Raw genomic sequence first — 24,139 nt, forward strand, 5'->3', positions numbered from 1 at the left:
AGAGTTCCTATGAAACTCGAAGTCAGTGAGCTCCCAAAAGGCATCATGCTAAGTAGAGATGAGAATATACATCTAAGGCTTACAGGATCCACTCCTCTGGACGATGTGGGATGTTGCAAACACTATTTCTGGAACTACAGCAAAATAACCCAAATTATTTTTGTAATAGAACAAAATACATACTATTTCTGAAACTACAGCAAAATAACTCAATTTATTTTTGGAATTGCAGCAAAATAGCTGACACTATTTCTGAAATTGAACCAAAATAACTCACATTATTTATTGAATGAAACAAAATAAACATTTTGTTTGAAACTGCATCCAAATAACCAACACTATTTCTGAAATAGAACCAAATTATTATTACTTGCAGAATGTTAGAGTATCACAGTGCTAGTATGATACCGATGCATTTTTTGTTGATTTGTTTTGAGATTGTTGCTGGGACATGACAAAGCGACTTGTAAAGCTATAATCCAAGACAATTGATCTGCTAATATAAAAGATAATTGATGGGTATTGTTATGTAATTTTAATTTGATGTGTATTTTTGTTTTAGTACAAGCGATATTCCATACTAATTACTTATTCCTTTTAGTACAAGTAATATCCTATGCTAATTTATTATAAGGGGATAACAAGTTAAACCTACAACGCATAAGTTGACAATATAATTTTAACTACCAAAGCAATCCACTACTTACATGAGTTACCTAATTTTTTTTTTTTTTTTTTTTTAAACATGTAGAATATTTTTCTGTTTGGGAAAAGCTTTGTTCTTTGTGATATATATGCATGGAATTTAAGTGTAAGTTCGTTGTTTATTAAATTGAATTGAAAAGTAATATTTTGTGGGAATTGTGCAGAGGAAAAATGGAAGTGGGTTAGGGGACGCCATACAGGAAAAATGGAAATGGGGATGGTTCTTATATTAATCATGTCAGGACATGGGCTTTAATTTTGGGGTTGGGGGTGGAGTTGCAACGGCTTGTTGCAAGAAAAAGAAAATTGAAAATTTTTGGTTTTATTTGACTTTTTACTGTTTGATGGCAATTTTGTAAATAACGTGAAGTTAGGTTAACAGATTTGGGTTAACCTCTGTTAAGGGCAAAGTTGGAAGAAAGCTTTGATGTTGAATATTGGGCTTTATTTCAGCCCTTGGAATTTAATTCTTTAGGCCTGTTATATGTTATTTTTGTCAAAATCTCAAGTTCTTTTCATTAAATAAAAGTGATGAATGATTTTTCGTTAAGAAAAAGTTGGTCTAAACTCTTTTTATTAAAATTCCCTATTTTAACTTCAACTGAAGCAAGTCCATGTCCATAGCTCGATTTGCTTTGCATGTTGACGGTGAAAGGGAAATCGGCATGGAGGCGCCGCCATAGGATGCGCATCTGATTCTCTATAGATATAGTTCAGTGAGCTTCAGTTTTAAAGTCTTAATTATGATGACACCAAGATAATCATTTGCATTCATATGGTATTCAAATCATATTAATCAGAAAAGTGTAGAATCTCCTATACCGGTTACACTAAAACCATGAAGGATCATGTGATTGCTATAAAGTCGCTTCCCTTTTTTTCTGACTCGGTCTAATTGTAGCTAAACATGACATTTTTCATCTCGCCAGGCGAAATTGTCTACTAAGATGTGTTCGTTAACATTTTGCAAAACAGTTTTTGTTTCGCAAATACAAAAGTGCTTGAAAGAAACCTTTAACGTATATTTTGTAGAGTAAAAATAATAAAAAAAAAAAGTCTAAGTTCTGTAAAACATTTCAATAACATGAACGTAATTTTAACATGCTAAAAACCTTTAGATTCTTGGTATGCCTTTTGGAACCATTTGCAAGCTCCAAGAACAATGCTAAAAATCATACCTCATGTTTTTGGACCGGAATTTGCATGAAAGAGGAAACCAAATCTAAAATATACACAAGGCATGCAGTTCTTGAAGTAGGGTTGCTATAAATTGATATTTGTTAGTCTTACCCAACAGTTCCTCGAAAGGAGGGTGCTCGGTGAAAGTTAGGGTTAGGGTTTGCAAACAGTTGTCGGCGGCGACGGGCCGTGATTTTGTTTGTCTAGTTTTGGCCTTCTACTGGTAAGGGCAATTGCGCAAGGCACAGTACAGGGGTTGTTGCTGAACTTGTTAGGGTCTTCGCTATTGCCATGGCAGCGAACCGTGAACGGATGGAGATGGAGGAGTTGGGGGTACGGTTTGGTTCTAACTTAAGGCAATCAGATGAGGAGCGTGGGGGTGTGATGATTGATAAGAAGGTTGTAGAAGGTGTTTGGGTTAATATTTGAACTTTAGGCTGTAAGTGTGTGGGAGCCCAAAAACACCAATTAAAGGAAGACTAGCCCGAAGCCCAGCATTAGGCTCAGAGACAAATTGGCGCATTCTCATTAATGCATAGGCCATGTGTCTTTGATTTAAATTTCAAGTGATGGGGACTAACTCACAATCAGCCAAAAAGCACTTTTCGATGGCAATACAAGTAAAAAGTTGATGACTCACTACCCTTCAATTGCTTTCGGGCAAGAATAAAGCTACAGAAGTCAGGCTAATCTACCTATAAAAGGAGGAAGAGGCCCCAGAGACAAGGACACTCAGCCAATCAAGCAAACAAACAAACATACAAACTCTGCTCTCAAGCCAGTTTTGCATCTAAAAGTTGTAAACAGCCCAGATCTCAATCTTTTTTCAGGATCAGTCCCCACAAAAGCCATCTTTTGTCTAGTTTAAAAGCTCTACTATCACCCCTAGTTGCGTGTAAACCCTGTAAACTCGTATAAACTTGTTTACCATCCATCCCTTTTTAGCATATAAACCTTGTAAACTCAAAAGAGAAATGATTGCAAGAAGTTCAACCTTACCCAACAAAGTGAAATCTTGCTCAAAGCTCTTTGTTTGTTTTATAAGTTAATAGATCTACTGCTTAATGTATTCTCCAGCATGTATTCAAGTCATATTCATCTGTTTTCCTACTTTAAGAGTCTCATTTGTGCATGGATCTGGTTGCCTAAATGAATATGCCTTTATTTAAAACCAATCTATAACCGAGTAGATGACTTAAGGGGATCTGGACTCCCCTCACTTGAACATACAAGAGTATGAACTGAAAGTTCTTGGTCATAAGGCAAGAAAAATAACTTAATGTGGACTTAACCCATCCACGATAATCCTTTGATAACAGAAGTTCGAGTAACTTGGGGCGCAAATAATCGACCGAAACACACTTATTCGACAGATGCTATACTGAGGTAGCAATGGCACGCCTAGCACTCAGTTAGTTTTGATTGCGAGCCTCAAGGCCGACACCTAAGGCCCTACAAAGGCATCTTTCAAAACTAACTATATCCTCTTCTTGTAGCACATCAACAAGCAAGAGCCCGATTACACATCCAAAGTGCCAATTCCTTGGTGAGCTGTGCTGAGAGCCGAGGAACCTTCTCCGGAGAAATCTTCGCCCGAACAGAAGGAGTTATATTAGGATTTCAATATTCTTTGGTTACGGATGTGCTGACTACTAAGGACATGCATGGTGAGGCTTTTATTGATTGGTTTACATCCCTATGGCGGGGTAGAGAAGGAGTTTCCATTAGAGAAATTGGAAACTGAAGATTCTTAGCACGCTTTGTTGGGCAACATGATTTGCAACGAGTGGTGGATACAGATCAACCTTGTACCTTCAAGAATGAATTGGTATTGGTGGTAGATCAAACGAGAACTGGAAATAACTGTTGGACAGCACTATCCCTAGGGTTTTTTGGGTCCAAATTCACAAGGTTCTGCCGCTTAGCATGATGGTGGCAATTGCAGAATCCATTGGAGGAATTCTGGGTACTGTTCGAAATGTGGACACTTCGGTTAGTCGCGATAGTATTGATAGGTTTCTCCAAGTGAAAATAAGATTTAATGTGTGTGAACCCCTTATGCATAGGATGTTTGTGAATTTTCCTGATGAAGAAACGGTTTAGGTAAATTTCAAGTACGAGTCTTTGCCGAAATATTGCTTAATATGTGGGATCATGGGGCATGCAACGAGAGTCTATAAGAAAGTTTAGGAGGTTGGTAGGGCAGAAGGTGAGAGGACGACGAATATGAAGGAAGTCTTTATGTTTCAAGGGCTTGATGCGGAGGTTGACCTTCTTGGCAATCCTTTGGGACTTGGGTTCTGCAATGCTGGATCAGTGGTTCAAATTGTGGGCGGAATAGTCTAGGGAGATGGAGGAAATAACAAAGTGAATATCGGGATGGGCTGAGAAGAGATGGTCAGTCCTCCACAAACTTGAGGACGAGGATGCAGTTTAATAATGATGGTCGTGGATTGCATAGTAGAGCTGGCGATGTGATATGGGAGGATGAAGAATTGCTAGATACTATTGTGCCTCCAAGCAAGCCTCGAGGTTTTATGCGACGAGAGGGGGCTGATCGGACTACTTGTTTTAGAGACAAATAGACGCCAACGAGAGGAGAAGAAGAAGCGAGACGTGCGAAGGAGTGTGTTTTGGATGCGGGATTAATTGACCCAGGAGGTGTGATTGCAGCTGGGGTGTCCAATGTTATTCTTAATGTTTTTCCGGAGGAGGACGAAAGGCAAAATGGTGTTCGTGTATTGCAGGAAAATGGTAAAGAAATTGATCTAAAGGTTGAGTTGCTATCTTCGGATTGTACGGTTGGTGGAATGGATGGTATAACTTTGGATCAATGTAAGCAGGTAGTGGAAGGGAGGAATATGGGAGGACTTGGGATTACGGATGATGACCCATTTGATTTGGTGCCAATATTGAGGCTATGACAAAAGAACAGAAAGGGAAAAAACGCAATATAAAAGAGGTAGAGTATATAGAACCAGTACAATGTTCTGAACCTAAAAGTACTAGACTAAGGAAAATGTTATGTTTTGAGGCAAAGGAGACCAGCCTTGAGGGGTCTCCCAGGTCACCATGAAGCTAATAAGCTGGAACTGTCAGGGTATCGTGGGTGACCTGACAGTTGATGATTTGTTAGAGCAAAATAGGCTTCACACCCCTGACATCTAGAAACGAAAAATCCAAGTAATCGCTATGCTTTTTTGAAGAGAAGGCTTGAGATGGATTTCATGCATGATGTTAAGCCAAGTGGAATTGCAGGTGGTATCTGTATTTTGTGGAGGAACTATGATCAAGTGTAGCTTGTTAAATATGCAGAATTTTTCATTGAGGTGGGTATATGAGACGATTGAAAAAATGAATAGTAGAGGTTGTTTGCGGTGTATGCAAGTATCGATGATAAGAATAGGAAGGATCAATGGCGAGTCCTGCCATAATGTATTGCGGCAAAGGGAGATAAATGTTTAGTCATTGGCAATTTTAATGATATTCTTGATGATTCTGAGAAGGAAGGGGGCAACTATAGATCAGTGGCGAATAGGCAGGACTTCTATGATTTTATTGTTGGTAATGGGCTACTTGATTTAGGGTTTATGGGTTATCCGTTTACTTGGAGGAATAAAATGGATGAAGGGCCTATTCAACAATGATTGGATCGTGGTTTGGCCACTGATGGATGGATTAATGTGTGTCCGGAAACAAAAGTGATGCACGAAGTATTGGAGGGGTCGGATCTTGCTATGCTTATTTTGGATACGGAAGTTACTCAAGTAAAAAGACAGAAGCGATTTATTTACGATATGCGATAGGAAATGAGCAGGAGTGTCACGGTATAGTGGAGACAAATTGGCAGCGTGGGTTCGTACGATCCTGGGCATTCTAGGTGGTCGAAAAGTTGAAACGGGTAGGTCATGGATTGAAAACATGGAGGCGCTCCAATGGGAAAATTTTGAAAGCTTGAATTGACATGTTAAAGAAAGATCTTAGGCCTACTTATAAGTCACCGGGATTTGCAAGTGAGGAAGTTCGATGTAAGGAGAGTGAGTTAAAGCTTGCGCTTAGGGAGGAGAAGGCTTATTGGAAGCTATAGTCATACATACAATGGATCCAAGAGGGTGATAAGAACTCAAAATTCTTTCATGCTCAAACTGCGAAGAGGCGCCGATGTAATAAAATTATGGGCTTGGAAGATGGTCAAGGGGTTTGGTGTAGGTGGATAAGATTGCAAAAGGTTATTTTGAAAATTTATTTCTTACTAGTGGGTCGAGAAGAGTTTAGGAGATTACGAAATGCGTGAAGGCCCAGATTACTTTTGAAGACACAACGAGATTGATGCAACCGATAACTGATGAAGAGTTGCGGTAAACTATGTTTTAGATTCCTACTGATAATTCCCCAAGTTCAAATGGTTTCACTGGCCGTTTTCATCAGGAATATTGGGATGTAGTAGGTTGTGATATTGTTGACATGGTAAAAATGTTTTGGTTTTCTGGGAATAACTCTTCAAGAAATTGAACCATACACATCTTGTTCTTATTCCAAAGGTGACTAGCCCTTAGAATATGACTCAATTACGATCAATTTTGCTATGTAATGTCATTTATAAGGTGATTGTAAAGTTGATTACTAATTAATGAAGAATGTGATGCCACATATTATTAGTACAAATTAATCTGCCTTTGTTGCGGGGAAACAGATTCAAGATAATATTTTGGTTGTGCATGAGATACTTCATTCTCTCAATCAACAAAGTGACTGTGATAAGGCTTGCCTGGCGATGAAGTTGGATATGGCTAAGGCTTACAATCGAGTTTAATGGAGTTTTCTCTTAGAAATGATGGAAGCCTTTGGTTTCCCGAATGAATTTTGTCTTCGAATTGCGAAATGCATAACTATTGTTACTAATAGTGTGTTACTTAATGGCACTTCTACCGGGTTTATTCAGTCACAGATAGGGTTGCGGAGAGGGGATCCTATGTCTCATTTCCTATTCTTAATTTGTGTCGAGGGTTTTTCGACTTTGTTACGAGTAAGGGAGGAGATTGGCTCTTTACACGGTATGCTAGTCGTGTTGGGGTTTAAAGAGACTTCACTACTTTGGAGATGTTTATCTCACAATGAAGAATATGTAACACAGCGGAAATTGATAGGCAAGAGAACAAGGTACACTCAAGTTAATACACAAAAACTTTTCACTCTCACACAAACTATTACAAGAGGAATCACTCAAACACTTTTAGAAGCTATAGGTGCTTCTTTTACTTACTCTCACTTCTTACTACTTCTAAATGCTTGCTCTGTTAGTTCTTACTTCTACTATTACAACACATACCTATATTTATAGGCATACTTTGCTGACTTACTATTGCCCACCGCCTTTGGGCTTTGCATGATAACCACACAAATTTACAAGAAACTAGATCTTTCTATCATGCACACCGACTTAGGGTTTGCCTAATGTCCTCACAATTTTACAACTTCCAATATGCATTTCCACTAACAAAATTTCTAGAGTTTTCTAGTATGGTGCCACCGACATTGTGTATTGCTAGAATTCTCTGGCGTGTGCATGAATCTTTCTTTGTGCATGGGCTAGATCCATTGTCTTGGGCCAAGAGAAGATTACCATTCAACATCCCTCCTTAATCTTGTCTTGTGACGCCGATTGAGTTCCTCAATCTGACAAAGTCTTCTTGCCTGAGTGGCTTGGTGAATATGTTAGCAACTTTGTCTTAAGACTTCACGTATTCCACTTGCACATCCTTTAATTCAATGTACTTTCTTATGTAATGGTAGCAGGTATCTATGTGTTTGCTCCTATCATGGAATACCAGATTCTTTACTAAAGCTATTACAGACTTGTTGTCGACATAGATCTTTGTTGGTTCTTCTTATGGCATACTTAATTCTTTCAGCATGTTTCTCAGCCAGATTGCATGACAAAAACATGAGATAACAGCTATGTATTCAGCTTCGCAAGTAGAGAGCGTGACAATCAGTTGTTTTTTCGACATCCATGTGAATGCAATGTCTCCCATGAAAAACACAAATCCAATAGTGCTTTTTCTATCGTCGGAACCTCATGCCTGATCATTGTCGATATATCCAACAAGTTTGTAGTTATCACAACTTGAATAGAACAAGCCAAAGTTAATAGTACCTTTAAAGTATCTGAGAATTCTTTTGGCAGTCTTCAAGTGTGTAGTTATGGGATTCTCCATGTAGCAACTGACTAATCCAACAACATATAGAATGTCTGGTCTTGTGCATGTCAAGTAGCGCAAGCTTCTAACTAGACTTTTGAAAAATGTTGGATCTTCGCTTTTTCCATGGTCATGCTTGGTTAGTTTGACTCTGCACTCCAATGGCGTGCTTATGGGTTTGCAGTCGTCCATTTTGAACTTTTTCAGTATCTTATTTGTGTAGCTTTCTTAGGAGATGAAAATGCCTTCTTCATTCTGCTTGACTTCAATGCATAGGTCGAATGCCATCAGCCCGATGTTGGTAATCTTGAATTCTTTGGTCATCACTCTCTTGAACTCTTCAAACATGCTTGGATTACTTCCAATGAAGATTAGATCATCCAAATATAAGCACACAATCAAAACATCTTCGTCTTTGACTTTGACATAGAGAGCATGTTCATGAGGGCACTTGGTGAAGTTGTTTTCTTGGAAGTACTTGTCGTTGCGACTATTCCATGCTCGTGGCGCTTGTTTTAGCCTATAAAGGGCTTTTTTCAGCTTCAGAACTTTGTCTTCATACCCTTTGATTTCATAGCCTGACAATTGTTGAATGTAGACTTCTTCTTCAAAGACTTCATTTAGGAAAGCGGACTTCACATCCATTTTTTTAGTCTTCCATGTGTTTTGAGCTGCCAAAGAAATTAGTAATTGTATAGTTTCCAAACAAGCAACAGGTGCAAATACCTCATCATAGTCTATTCCGGCTCTTTAACTATAGCTTTTCACCACTAGTCTCACCTTGTATCTTTGGACTTCTTTGTTGGCATTTTTCTTTGTCTTGTACACCCACTTGACTTCGATGGCTTTGTGTCATTTTGGATGAATAGTGAGTTCCCATGTATCATTTTTCGAGATTGCTTCAATTTCTTCATCCATTGTTTTTCTCCCCTTAGTATCTTACATTGCTTCTTCTAGGAAGTTAACCGGTTCACAATCAGCAAAGAGACAGAAAAGTGTAGGTTTATCAAGTCTTTCAGCTACGTCATAGAGATCTCATATACTTATTGTGCATGGTACATCTCTTTCATTTAGACTCCCACTTGACGATGCTGATGCTGGTGAATTTCCATGAATGGCTGATGTTGGTGAGGCTGGTAGAGTAGTGGATTCTTGTTGAACCTTTCTTGCTTGCTCCATCATCCCTTGTTCATTCTCTTCTTCAAATTGAGGAAGAAAAGCTGAGATCACTTGCATGAAAGCCAAAATCCCATTCTCCTTCTTCATGGAACATCACATCTCGACTGATCACCGTCTTTCCATTGTTTGGATAATACAGCTTATAGCCTTTTGAATTTGAGTCATAACCGATGAAGATGAACTTCTCAATTTTATCGTCGAGTTTGGTTCTCCTTTCTTCTGGTACATGTACATGGGCTATGCTTCCAAAAACTCTTAGATGGAAGATACTTGTCTTTCTTCCACTCCATGCTTTTTGTAGAGTCTTTTCCCACACACTTCTTGTTGGAGACCAATTGGATAGATAGACAGAACATACTACAGCTTCTGCCCACAACTCCTTAGGCAATCTTTTACTTTTGAGCATGCTTCGAGCCATGTCGATGATAGTTCGATTTTTTCTTTCCGCCACACCATTTTGTTGAGATTTCTTCTCTTTCGTAATTGCTATGGTTATTGAAGTCCCAACCACGTCCACGTCCATGTCCACGCCCGCGACCTTGGCCCCGACTCCTTTCGTACTAGTTTCTCTCATTGTTAAAGCTTTCTTCTTTCTTATTTGGTTGGACTTACGTATTGAGGAGCTTCTCATCAGTCCCTTGCCTCTTCTTATGTTTCTCTTTATATGCTTGTAGTGAACCCATTAACTACTCTATAGTAATTTCTTCCAAGTTTTTGGTTTCTTCAATCGTCACAATAATGTGCTTGAATTTGGGGTCCAATGAGCTTAGTATCTTATCCATAATTCCAACTTTTCTCTGTTTCATTTTAATTGATTAGAAATGGCTAAGACTCTTGAGAAATAATCGGAGATTGATTTAGTTCTTACTTCTACTATTACAACACATACCTATATTTATAAGCATACTTTGCCGACTTATTATTGCCCACCACCTTAGGGCTTTGCATGACAACCACACAGATTTACAAGCAAGTAGATCTTTCTAGCATGCACACCGACTTAGGCTTTGCCTAATGTCCTCACAATTTTACAACTTCCAACATGCATTTCCACTAACAAAATTTCTAGAGTTTTCTAGTGTGGTGCCACCGATATTGCGTATTGCTAGAATTCTCTAGCGTGTGCATAAATCTTTCCTTGTGCATGGCTGGATACATTGTTTTGGGCCAAGACAAGATTACCATACAACAGGTGGTGCTTGGAGGCATATCAATTTCACACTTATTCTTTGCGGACGATGCTGTCATTTTTTGTAAGGCGGAGGAGACTGAGGTTAGGCAGGTGATGGATGTGTTGCAGTGTTATGCGGAGGCCTCCAGACAGGTTATTAATAGAGAGAAGAGCTCTTTGTATTTTGGAGCTCCTTGTTCGTGGAAACAGCGAAAGAAACTTGCTGCATGTATTAATATTAGTGGCCGAGAGAACTTTGGCAAGTATTTGGTTTTACAGGCTGATTTTGGTTCCTTTAAGAAGACGGTGTTTGAAGGGGTGGGAGAAGCTTTGGAAGGTAGAATTAATGGTTAGGCTGAACAATTTCTTTCTCCTGCCAGGAAAGAGGTTTTAATCAAAGTGGTGGGTATGGCGTTACCAAATTATGCGATGTCATGTTTTAAACTTACGGTCAGTCTATGTAGGATTTGAAGTCTGCCATTGCAAAGTTTTGGTGGCGAGGAAGTAAAGACAAACACGGTATGCACTAGATTTCTTGGGAGAAAATGAAGTGTAGGAAAAAGATGGGACGGCTTGGTTTTAGGGACTTGTTGTCCTTTAACCTTGCCTATTTGGCAAAACTTGGGTGGCAATTACTTCAGAATCCAAACTCGCTGTTAGGTCAAGTTAAAGGAAAAATATTTCCCGGACCAATCGTTTATGGAGGCAAAGCAGGGTATGAGACCATCGTGGGGTTGGAAGGGCATCATTTAGGGGCGACGAGTATTGCAAAGAGGTGTGAAATGGCGGGTTAGTGATGGCAGGAGTATTAAAGTTGTGTGAGATGCCACATACTTTTTGGATACTCTCGAAATATGATGAGATGCCACGAATGGTGTGTGAGATGATTGATTCAGAGGTGGGGTGTGGAAGGTCGACTTGATTCGACGATGCTTTGAGGAAGAGGAAGGTAATTGATGAGTCCATATTATACCATATATTTTACCCTATTCTTAGTTATAGTTTATTGGTTATTTTAGTAGAATTTTGATACTCTGTTATATATTTTCAATGTAGGACATTCGACTTCCTCTAGCAAAACATGATCAAAGGGATGAATTTTATAGTGATTCCAATTGAAGGATGTTTGTGAGTCTTTCAAGATGATCATGTCAAAATTCCAGATTTTTCTACCAAGTCGTTTGACCGTGGTGAATAAAAAAAGGCCCAGTGCAGCATTCCTAGATTGACATTTCTGGACGTTTTGGGTATTTTGGAGGTCAAGATGACATATTTTGAGGATGATTCATTCTGAGGATTTGTTAGGTGATAAAAATTTTGTTCTCTTGCTAATATTTTTAAGTGTTTTTATCTCTATGAGTAATCTTATTCTTGGTCTACCAATAAGTTTGGCAGGATGTTACAGAAAAAATATGGCACTACTCTCGACATGAAGAGTATTCTATTCGAACGGAGGGATATGCAGGAAAATAGGGAACTTGGAAGGAAAGGGACGCGCACGGGGGGTGGTGGCAAGATGTTTGGAGGTTGGTGGTGCCCTACGATGCATAGACACGGGAGAAATCCATCGTATCCCGTATCTGACACGCTGAGGATACGGATACGCAAAGGATACGCGTGGATACGCGCCCGATACGTATCGGAATGAAGAGATACGTTTAGGACTGCTAAGATACGCGTATCGTATCGTCCAGATACCCGTATCCTACGTTTCGGATACGTTTGAAACTAAAATAAAAGGATAATCAGGAAAAAAAAAAAAAATCACAATAAATCCGCATAGAATCGTGATTGATCGAAGCTAGCTAACTGAAATCACTCTAAAATCGGAGGATAATTAGAAAAAATAAAATAAAACTCAGATTTACTCGAACCTCATAACATAAATCACTCTTGTTGGGAGACTTTCACGAATCAGACTGTCATCTGCAACCGTTCCATCGTCTTCATCTGCAACTGCGCCGTCGTCTCCATCTTCTCCGTCTACAAGTGCTCTGTCGTCTCCTTCGCTGTCTGCAACTCCAGGTGAGTACTGAAAGTTTGAAAGAAACAAAAAGCTTTAAGCCTTTTTCATCCTCTTGTTGAATGTACACCGTCAAATTCTGGTTGTCCAAGGCTTTAACAGATTATAAAACGTAAACCCACTTGCTTTTCCAAGCAATAATATATTATAATACCACTACCCACTTGCTTTTTCAAGCAATAATATATTATAATAACACTACCCACAATAATATATTATAATACCACTACCACTACCCATAATAATATATTATAATATTTTTTACTTTTCTGATGAAGGTTTTTTACTTTTCTGTTTGTAATATATTATAATACCATTACCTTTCGAATCTGATGAAGGTTTTTTACTTTTCTTCTGTTTGTAATTTTTTGTATTATTATAATATTCTTCTGATGAAACTTGTTGTTTTTCTGTTTGCTTTTCTGTTTTTAACTTTTTGTATTATTATAATATTCTTCTGATGAAGCTTGTTGCTTTTCTGTTTACTTTTCTGTTTTTAAATTTTTGTATTATTATAATATTTTTCTGATAAAGCTTGTTGCTTTTCTGTTTTTAACTTTTTGTATTATTATAATATTCTTGTATTTTGCATATTATAATATATTATTGTGTAGTGGTATGAATATTTAGATTATAATAATTTTATGTATATGCTTTCATGATGTGTTTTTTTATGTATATGCTTTCATGATGGATTAACTCTTACTGTTTATAACTTTATATGTTTGTTGATTTAGGAAAATGAATCATCCTGATAATCATGCGAATGATAATACTAATCTGGATGATAATGCTAATCCGGATTAGATTGTTGAAAATTATCACACTCCGTTGTGGAAGTATGTCAAAAAGCTCGAAAAAGTGGGAAATAAAGGAGGAGGAAATACTGAATTTAAATGCAATTATTGTCAGAAAACTTATAAAGGATCCTACCCTAGGGTCAAGTATCATTTGTTAAAAATGGCTGGAAACGGGATCGCGCCTTGCAGCAAAGTTACTAATGAAAATCTTGCAGAAATGAAAAAGTTAATTCGAGAGTGTGAATATAAGCTGAAGAGTTCTGCTCTTAAGAACGTGTCTTTGCCCAATACTGGTTCTTTCTGTTATGATCTACCTGAAGTGAATCTTGATCCAAAGAAGAGAAAAGGAACAAGTGGGCCTCTCAGTAAAGCTTTTAACAAGGAAGCTCGAGATCAATGTGATGCCGAGGTTGCAAGGATGTTTTATACAGGTGGCTTATCATTTAACCTTGCAAGAAATCCGCACTATCGAAACTCATATGTTCGTGCTTCTACACTTCCAGGGTATGTTCCACCAGGTTACAATGCACTAAGAACCACTCTTCTGCAACAAGAGAAGAGTCACATTGAACAATGCCTCCAACCAATCAAACGCACATGGAGCACTAAAGGTGTAAGTTTGTGCAGTGATGGGTGGACAGATGCACAAAGGAGACCACTAATTAATATTATGGCAACTTGTGAAAGCGGGCCTATGTTCTTGAGGGCAATTAATTGTGAAGGTGAATATAAAGACAAGCATTGTATTGCCAACTTTCTCACAGAAGCTATCAAAGAAATTGGTCATGAAAATGTTGTTCAAGTGATCACTGACAATGCTCCTGTCTGTAGAGCTGCTGGGTTACTTATTGAGGCTCACTATCCCCATATCTTTTGGACACCCTGTGTTGTTCACACTCTTAATCTTGCTTTGAAGAGTATATGCTCTCCGAAACAAACAGATGTTTCGTACGATGACTGCAATTGGATTTCAACTATTGCTAGTGATGTTTGGTCCATAAAAAATTTTATTATGAACCATAGCATGAGATTGTCCATGTTTAATGAACATTGCAAACTAAAGTTGCTCTCCATTGCCGAAACAAGGTTTGTTTTCTCCACTTTTTTTTTTTTTTTTTTCTTATTCAATTATAAGCTATCCTAATTTTAAAATTTTTTAGATTTGCTTCCACACTTGTGATGCTTAGAAGATTTAAGGAAGTAAAGGAAGGTTTACAACAAATGGTGATTAGCCCGAATTGGGCTTTGTACAAAGAAGATGATTTGGTTAAAGCAATGTCGGTGAAGCAAAAAATATTGGATGAGTACTTTTGGGAGAAGATTGATTATATTCTTTTCTTTACAGCTCCAATATATGAGGTTATTAGAATGGCTGATACAGATAAACCTTGTCTTCACTTGGTGTATGAGTGGTGGGATACTATGATTGAAAAGGTGAAAGCTGCTATCTACAGGAATGAGCGCAAGGCATTACATGAAAAAAGCAGCTTTTTTGATGCGGTGTATCGCATTTTATTGGAGCGATGGACTAAAAGTAGCACACCACTTCATTGTTTGGCGCATTCATTAAATCCAAGGTAATGATTTTGCTAATATCCTTATAAACTCTTATAAATTAATCTTTAGCTTTATGATTATATTTTTAAAGTGCTATTTCTTTTATTTTAGGTATTATAGTTCAGAATGGCTCCAAGAAGACCCTAGTCGGGTTGCTCCACACCGAGATGTTGAGCTTACAACTGAAAGGAAAAAGTGCTTTGAGAGATACTTTTCCAATGAGGAAATTAGAAGAAGTATCAATGTGGAGTATGCCTCTTTCTCTATGTGCTTGAATGACTTTGGAGCTATTGATTCTATGAATGATAGGTTTCATTTGGAACCAGTGATGTGGTGGATTGTCCATGGAGCTTCTACACCTAGTCTCCAATCCATAGCGTTGAAGCTACTTGGACAACCTTGCTCCTCCTCTTGTTGTGAAAGAAATTGGAGCACTTATAGTTTTATTCACTCTCTAAGAAGGAACAAGATTACACCACAAAGAGCGGAGGATTTGGTATTTGTGCATAATAATCTTCGTCTTTTATCAAGGAATAGCTCAACCTACAAAGAAGGTATTACTCAATTGTGGGATGTTGGAGGAGATGGCTTTGAAAACTTGGGTGAAGAAAGTGTCGGGATGCTTGATATTGCTAACCTTTCACTTGATGAACCGTCATTGGAGACTACTTTGATTACTGGAGGAGACATCATGAACGTGGAAGTTGAATGAGACTTTTTTTTTATTTTTTATTTTAATTTCGTTTGGATGATCTTTTTACTTTTTCAAGTTTTAAGACTAATTGCTTATTGGATGAACTATCTTTCTAAATGTTTAGAGTTTATTGAAATAAATTTGAATGCTTATTTTATAATGTTTTAGATATGTGTGTGTGTGTGTATATATATATATATATATTTTTTTTTTTTTAATTGCCGTATCCTTGACGTATCGTGTTCTCATTTTTAGAAATTTCACGTGTCGCCGTGTCGTATCGTGTCGTATCCCCGTATCCGTGTCCGTATCCATGCATCATAGGTGGTGCCTAATAAAATGAAGTTCTTCATATGACGACGATGCTGTAATAGATCCCTAGCTATGCAGTCCAATCTTCACCGACGATGAATGCAAGTGGAGAGTACATGTGCCATGTGTGGTGAAGCGGAGGAGACAGAGAAGCATGTGTTCTTTGAATGTAAATTCAGCCGTGTGTTGTGGTATTGGTGTTCGTTGCAAATTGATGTGAAGGCTATCGCGGGAGTGGATTTTCGTGAGTCTTGGCAGACATTGTCTACTCGATTCCGCGATGAGGATAGACAAGTAGAGCTTTTGCGGTAGTGTGTTTTTGTCCTGTGGAGAATTTGGAAGAGTCGAAACGAGATGATCTTCGAAGGCATAAGAGTCGAAACGCGATGATCTTCGAAGGCATATAGATTAGTATCCTATGGAGGGGGTTAATTTGGTGGGGCATCAGCTCCTGGAATTTCGTGCACACAATGTTGTGAAGCAGCAGGCTGTTGACCCTTGCACGGCATCTGATGGTGCAGTTTTTGCTGGACAACATGTTCGTTGGAAGAGACCCAATTATGGTGTGTTGAAGGTTAATTGTGATGGTGCCTGCTGTGGAAAGTCATTCAATGGAGGATATGGGTGGGTTATGAGGGACTTTGCAGGGTTGCTGCAAATGGCACATGGGGAAGGGGGTTTGTGTTTCAACAACGCGCCTATGGCAGAAGCTGCCGCGATTCGAGCAACGTTACTGGTGTGTATCGAGCTGGATTGTGCATGATGCGGTGTATATTGAGTCTGACTCTCAAATGTTAATTCGAATGGTTAATGGGGAGGTATGCTATAGATGCTACTTTGGAGTGTTTTATTCATGATATTAGTTACTTGGCGTCTCAATTAGAAGAGGTGAGGTTTATGTTTGTAAAGCGAACTGGTAATGCCGCTGCTCATGTTATAGCGTTATACGTTGCCTCGCATGGATGTGCTTTTCGTTTGGATGCTTTGAGTTCGAAGTTTCTATTTAATATTCTTGCTGGAGATGTAAACGTTTCTATTAGAATTTAATAAAAGTTATCATTTGACAAAAAAAAAAAGAATAAAAAAAAAAAAGAGGTAGGGTTGCTAATGTCACACCTGCCATTAATTGTAGCATAGAAGCCTTAAATATATTACAGATTTCGTCTTAATTTATTCTCGTAACTTAACTATTATGACTAGAATTCCACGTATTTACTAATATTCCCTTGTGAATGTAAATCTGCAAGTCTATAACGTACCAAAGACTAGGCAAACCCACTTGAAAAACAATACAATGTTTAAGTGTAATCACTAGTCACTTAGTACTACAGTTTAGTCGTATTTCTTTTCATGTGTAAGTGAAAGGTCTTAGGGTTCGATTCTTGCCAAGGGTGAATTTGAACTACATTATTACTTAGGCCTGACAAACGGGTTGTGTCAGTTGTGTTCGTGTTGTTTTCGTGTAACACCTGTTATCTTAACGGGTCCTTAACAGGTCGAGTCACTTTACCCAACGGGTAAAGTGACCCAACCCGTTATGACCCACTATGACCCGTTAAGAAAAATGTATTTTTTTTTCTTAAATTTACACATACCACATATTGCCACATAAATATTACTCCAAAACATTAAAACACATTTATCGTTTAAGTACTACATCTACACTTGAAAATAAGAGCCTAACAAACAAACATTCATACACTACTAGTCTATTACAAAATATTAAATGTGCAAGGATATGCAAAATGAAATAATTTTTGTTTTCAAGGTTGTAAAGCCTTTCTTAAAAGTTTAAATCTTACCAATGGAACTCAAAGCTTGCATGTTATTCCTTTTACAAAATCCTCAATTTCCATCGATCATCATGACATAAGATTTTGTGGTATCCACTAGTGTAAATATTTTAAATTGAAGATCGAATTCATTCATTGTATTCATATAGGGTCAAGGAGTGTAGCTGTAAAAAATCATTAAAATCAGAGTTAAAATAACCGTTAAATCGTAATTTTTGGTTGATAACCGTTGAAAAGTTTTGTCCCGTTACTTGATCTCTGAATGTTTGTTTTTTGGAATTTTTGGCATATGCGATCTCGAAGTATATACAAACATGTTTGACGGTTGGATCGTTGAAACTAGTTTCGTAGAATGTGTATCACATCAAAACAATATATTCACTAACACTTAAGAGTTTGTTTATACTTTCATTAAGTATAACATAAGATTTTGTGGTATCCACTAGTGTAAATATTTTAAATTGAAGATCAAGTTCATTCATTGTATTCGCATAGGGTCAAGGAGTGTAACTGTAAAAAATCATCAAAATCGGAGTTAAAATAACCGTTAAATTGTGATTTTTCATTGATAATCGTCGAAAAGTTTTGTCCCGTTACTTGATCATTCAATGTTTGTTTTTTGTGATTTTTAGCGTATGTGATCTCGAAGTATATACAAACAAATTTGACGGTTGGATCGTTGAAATTAGTTTCATAGAGTGCGTATCCCATCAAAACAATAAATTCACTAACACTTGAGAGTTTATTCATACTTTCATTAAGTATAACATAAGATTTTGTGGTATTCACTAGTGTAAATATTTCAAATTGAAGATTGAGTTCATTCATTATATTCATATAGGGTCAAGGAGTATAGTTGTAAAACATCATCAAAATCGAAGTTAAAATAACCGTTAAATCGTGATTTTTCATTGATAACTGTCGAAAAGTTTTGTCCCGTTACTTGATCTCTGAATGTTTATTTTTTGCAATTTTTGGCATATGCGATCTTGAAGCATATACAAACATGTTTGACGGTTGAATCGTTGAAACTAGTTTTGTAAAATGCGTATCTCATCAAAACAATAGATTCACTAACACTTACGAGTTTATTCATACTTCTATTAAGTATAACATAAGATTTTGTGGTATCCACTAGTGTAAATATTTTAAACTGAAGATCGAGTTCATTAATTATATTCATATAGGGTCAAGAAGTGTAGCTATAAAAAATCATCAAAATCGAAGTTAAAATAACCGTTAAATCATGATTTTTCGTTGATAACCGTCGAAAAGTTTTGTCTCGTTATATTTGAATGTTTGTTTTTTGCAATTTTTGGCGTATGCGATCTCAAAGTATATATAAAAAAGTTTGATGGTTGGATCGTTGAAACTAGCTTCGTAGAATGCGTATCTCATCAAAATAATAGATTCACTTTAGAGTTTATTCATACTTTCATTAAGTATAACATAACATTTTGTGGTATCCACTAGTGTAAATATTTTAAATTGAAGATCGAGTTAATTCAATGTATTCGTATAGGGTTAAGGAGTGTAACTGTAAAAAATCATCAAAATCGGAGTTAAAATAACCGTTAAATCGTGATTTTTCATTGATAACCGTCGAAATGTTTTCTCCCGTTACTTGATCTCTGAATGTTTGCTTTTTACAATTTTTGGCATATGCGATCTCGAAGTATATACAAACATGTTTGACGGTTAGATCGTTGAAACTAGTTTCGTAGAATGCGTATCTCATCAAAACAGTAGATTCACTAACAATTAAGAGTTTGTTTATACTTTCATTAAGTATAACATAAGATTTTGTGGTATCCACTAGTGTAAATATTTTAAATTGAAGATCTAGTTCATTCATTATATTCATTTAGAGTCAAGGAGTGTAGCTGTAAAAAATCATCAAAATCAGAGTTAAAATAACCATTAAATCGTGATTTTTCGTTGATAGCTGTCGAAAAGTTTTGTCCCGTACTTCATATTTGAATGTTTGTTTTTTGTGATTTTTAGTGCATGCGATCTCGAAGTATATACAAACAAGTTTGATGGTTGGATTGTTGAAATTAGTTTTGTAAAATGCATATCCTATCAAAACGATAAATTCACTAACACTTGAGAGTTTATTCTTACTTTCATAAAGTATAACATAAGATTTTATGGTATCCACTAGTGTAAATATTTTAAATTGAAGATCGAGTTCATTCATTATATTCATATAGGGTCAAGGAGTGTAGCTGTAAAACATCATCAAAATCGAAGTTAAAATAACCATTAAATCATGATTTTTCATTGATAACCGTCGAAAAGTTTTGTCCCGTTACTTGATCTCTAAATGTTTGTTTTTATCAATTTTTGGTATATGCAATCTCGAAGCATATACAAACATGTTTGACGGTTGGATCGTTGAAACTAGTTTCGTAGAATGCATATCCCATCAAAACAATAGATTCACTAACACTTAAGAATTTATTCATACTTCCATTAAGTATAACATAAGATACCACAAGTTTAAATATTTTAAATTGAAGATTGAGTTCATTCATTGTATTCCTATAGGATCAAGGAGTGTAGCTATAAAATAATCATCAAAATCGGAGTTAAAATAACCGTTAAATTGTGATTTTTCGTTGATAGCCGTCGAAAAGTTTTGTCTTGTCACTTGATATCTGAATGTTTATTTTTTGCAATTTTTGGCATATGCGATCTTGAAGTATATAAAAACAAGTATGACGGTTGGATCGTTGAAACTAGTTTCGTAGAATGCGTATCCCATCAAAATAATAGATTCACTAACGCTTAAGAGTTTATTCATACTTTCATTAAGTATAACATAAGATTTTGTGGTATTTACTAGTGTAAATATTTTAAATTGAAGTTCGAGTTCATTAATTGTATTCATATAGGGTCAATGAGTGTAGCTATAAAAAATCATCAAAATCGGAGTTAAAATAACCATTAAATCGTGATTTTTCATTGATAACCGTCGAAATGTTTTGTCCAGTTATTTGATCTCTGAATGTTTGTTTTTTGCGATTTTTTTCTGATGCGATCTCGATGCATATACAAACAAGTTTGACGGTTGGATTGTTCAAATTAGTTTCGTAGAATTTGTATCCCATCAAGTTCAATGGTGTCAATATATATATGTTTATTTATTTATTAAGTAGATTTAAATTTATTTATTTTGTTATATATATATATATATGTTTATTTAATTATTAAGTAGATTTAAATTTATTATTTTGTACGTATAACACTTAAGAAATTGAATGATATGTATATTCAAGCCGATCAAGAGGTCACCAATTTTTAATATTTAATTTAATATATATAATGATTGTAGTTTTTAGGAGTATAAAATTGTTAAATTAATATATACAATTATTATAATATTTTTTTAGGGTTATAAAATTATAAAATTAATATTTTGTTTATCGTGTATCGTGTTACCCACGTGTATACCCGAACCAACCCGTTATCTTAACAGGTGCTTATCGGGTTACCCGATAACGACCCGATTCATTATCGTGTCGACCCGAACACCTGTTAATTTCGTGTCGTGTCATATCAGGTTATCGGGTCGTGTCAATAATTGCTAGACCTATTATTACTAGTCAATTATGAGACTAAGTCAACTATCTCCTTCTAAATAATATCATTTGTTAAAAATAAAAAAATAAAAAATAAATCAAATGTTACCACTAAGCCAACTCTGTGATTGGCCCATTACATTTTAAAGTGGGCTCTGATACAGAATTCACTTACCTTCAATTAATGTCCCAACTCATCATTTTTGTCACATTTAAGAACATTAGGCAACCCTGTAATATTGCTAAGCACAATTGTGATCGCCTTTTTTTGAAAAAACTTATTATTAACAAGAGGATAGGGTTTAAAACTAGTAGATGAGGGGAATTTTTGAAATCAGAACGCATGAATTGGAACTTAGCATCCTATTCACTAAGAAATTAAACCATATTCATCATGATCGTCATTTCCCCACTTTAGATTGTCCGTGCATTGCACTCTGCTCACCCGCACAGTTTATTAACAATTGAAAATGCCTAAATGGTCAAGCGATCACTACTGTTCTTAACATTTATCCTAAATTAATTGATATATATATATATATATATATATATATATATGCTCATATTTTGGACTAGTTAATTATATTAGAAAGCTACAGTTAAACATGTCAGTATAGGAGAAGAAGGGGAAGGATTTGGATCCTCTCTTGAGCTAATGGAGAGGATCCTCCTCATCAATCATCCTAGGCCGTTGGATTTTTATCCAACGGCTACAAACAGGGGGGATCCTTTTAAAGTTATAATGATTGTAGCCATTGGATAAAAATCTAATAGCCCAGGATGATTGATGAGGAGGATCCTCTCCATTAGCTTAGGAGAGGATCCAAATCCGAAGGGGAAAAAGAAAGGTTAGGCTTTAAAACGATCTTCTTGTCTCTTTCTCGTCAATAGTTTTCACGAAGATTTTGAAGCAGTTGAATGTTTCACAATAATGTAATCCTAAAATTAAGATATGAAATTAGGTCGTTACTAGCTTATTCATCTCTAACACATATGCGTGAAAGTGTTTAGAAACAACAACAACAACCAAATCTTACTGAGTTGGGTCGGTTATTGATGCGACAATTATACGCACACAAATTAAACCCTCTTTTTATCAATTGTAGTAAGTATGTAAGTAGGGATCATTCTTAACCGGGGATTAGGAGGGATTACAAAATCACTTGGAAACTGACTCAAAAACGTAAAATAAAGTTTAAAACACTAAACTAAACTCAAAGAATGCAAAACTAAACACTTAAAACACTAAAACAAATCAAATGACTAAGACTTAACAAAATATGGGGGGGGATTGAGTTTTTGACGAAGTTAAACTAAATGCACAAATTGTAATTAAAAGGCAGAATGTAAATATGAATATGATGAAAATATGGATGGAATGATAGCTAGAAGGTTCTTCTCCACACATGTTACACTTGCATACAAGATTGATTTTCAGTTGGTCTTTCGATAAGTTATGAAACTCAACACCCCGGGTTAATTAGGTCCGCTTAAATTAACCGTCAAGTTCTCCTTAAGTTAATGAATTGGATGGGTTTGCGCAACGTAATTCACAACATTCTCCAAAAGTCCTTTACGTGAAAAGCACAATAAAGATACAATCAAAGATCATTAAGCATCATGAAAACTATAAGTGTTGACGAGGCCTTCGTTACTATGAAAAGCATGAAACTAGTGCCAAAAATTCATTTAACGCGATTGTTTATAAGCAACCTCCACTACTTGTGAATATAAGTTCATAACTATTAGGTGAAACTCACTTATATTCTAGCGTCATATTCATGCATGAAAATTAAGCGTGCACTCTCAATAAACATACATAAATAAGTTATCAATCAAACAGTTAAACAAATTGAATCCACAACTTATGAAATTCCAACCAAAGGTAATCAATTCATATTGCAAGCATAAACATGGTTTCGAATCACCCCCTAGCTAAAGGGGGTTTAGTTCCTCATACGTACAAGACAAAGAGAATTGAAATTAAACATTGAAATCAAAGAAACACCTAAACATTCCAACAACTCAAACTTGAATTGTATGAACGTTTAGGCCCTCTTCTCTTCCTCTTTGTTGATGTACAAGGTCTAAAGATAGGTTGTGTGATGGTGTGAAGTGTTTTGGAGGGATGGGGAGTGGTTGGAGTGGCTGCAATGGAGGAGAAAAACTGCAGAAAATACTAAGGGGATGCACGGCATAGAATGGGAATTTTGTGATGGTGTGTTGTGTGATTCTTTGTGGTGAATGGAATGGTTTGTATGAATGCATTGCATGGTTTTATAGGGAGAGAATGGATGGGAGAGCATGTGAATGGCAGCTAGGAATGATTAAAGAAGGGAATGCATGTGGAATGACAACTAGATTGGTTGGTGGAAAGCTGAAAATGCAAATGGGAATGCTGGAAATGCAAGGGATAGGCACGGCAAGAATGTGTTTTGGGTGATTATGGGTGCATGTGGCTGAAATATAGAATGGGAATGCATGTGGCTACAAGTTAGGGTGAATGATTAAGAATGCATGTGGATTAAAGAGGGAATATGGAAGTGAATGTGCAGAAAATGATAGGATGAATGCATGTGGCTGCAAGGTTAAAGGGCTAAGGTTTAAATGCATAAAATGGACCCAAAAATGCTCCCCCCTTGCATGGCAAGGGAAGGGAAATATGGTTAAGCCCATGGCAAGGTTGTGTAATTGGGTTAGGGTCATTGTTTTGTGTCCTCAAGTGCATACAAGGCCTTCAATTTCATCCAACACTTTGGCTCCAAGCATAAGCTATCCATCCTTAGCCCAATAGTGCTCCAAAAGACCCAAAATGCACTTATTTGCTCCTTTAGCCCTTAGAACCTGAAAACATATGAAAATAACTTAAAAGACTTAAAGAACTAAGAAATAACAACGTAAATGCACAAGAACAAGCCAACTAAGTTGCCTAAATATGCTCA

The 24,139-nt window shown here is 36.5% G+C and overlaps 1 protein-coding gene across 1 annotated transcript; it reads left to right on the forward strand.

The window, feature by feature from the left end:
* Window positions 1–13,223: 13,223 nt before the first annotated feature.
* Window positions 13,224–15,838, forward strand: LOC148690650 (uncharacterized). Its single transcript, XM_088686595.1, has 3 exons — window positions 13,224–14,343; window positions 14,418–14,834; window positions 14,926–15,838. The coding sequence occupies exons 1-3, from the start codon at window positions 13,418–13,420 to the stop codon at window positions 15,524–15,526; spliced, it is 1,944 nt and encodes a 647-aa protein (XP_088542721.1). The 5' UTR covers window positions 13,224–13,417; the 3' UTR covers window positions 15,527–15,838.
* The last annotated feature ends 8,301 nt before the right edge of the window (window positions 15,839–24,139 follow it).

The sequence above is a fragment of the Pyrus communis genome, chromosome 15 (genome assembly GCF_041283825.1).
Source record: "Pyrus communis isolate YQ-2024b chromosome 15, ASM4128382v1, whole genome shotgun sequence".
Classification (NCBI taxonomy): domain Eukaryota; kingdom Viridiplantae; phylum Streptophyta; class Magnoliopsida; order Rosales; family Rosaceae; genus Pyrus; species Pyrus communis.

Bases quoted from the DNA above. Each gene is read 5' to 3' on its own strand.
- LOC148690650 (XM_088686595.1), top strand. From the start codon at position 13,418: ATGGCTGGAAACGGGATCGCGCCTTGCAGCAAAGTTACTAATGAAAAT. The intron at 14,344-14,417 runs GTTTGTTTTCTC...AAAATTTTTTAG, and splicing joins CTCTCCATTGCCGAAACAAG to ATTTGCTTCCACACTTGTGA. The intron at 14,835-14,925 runs GTAATGATTTTG...CTTTTATTTTAG, and splicing joins GCGCATTCATTAAATCCAAG to GTATTATAGTTCAGAATGGC.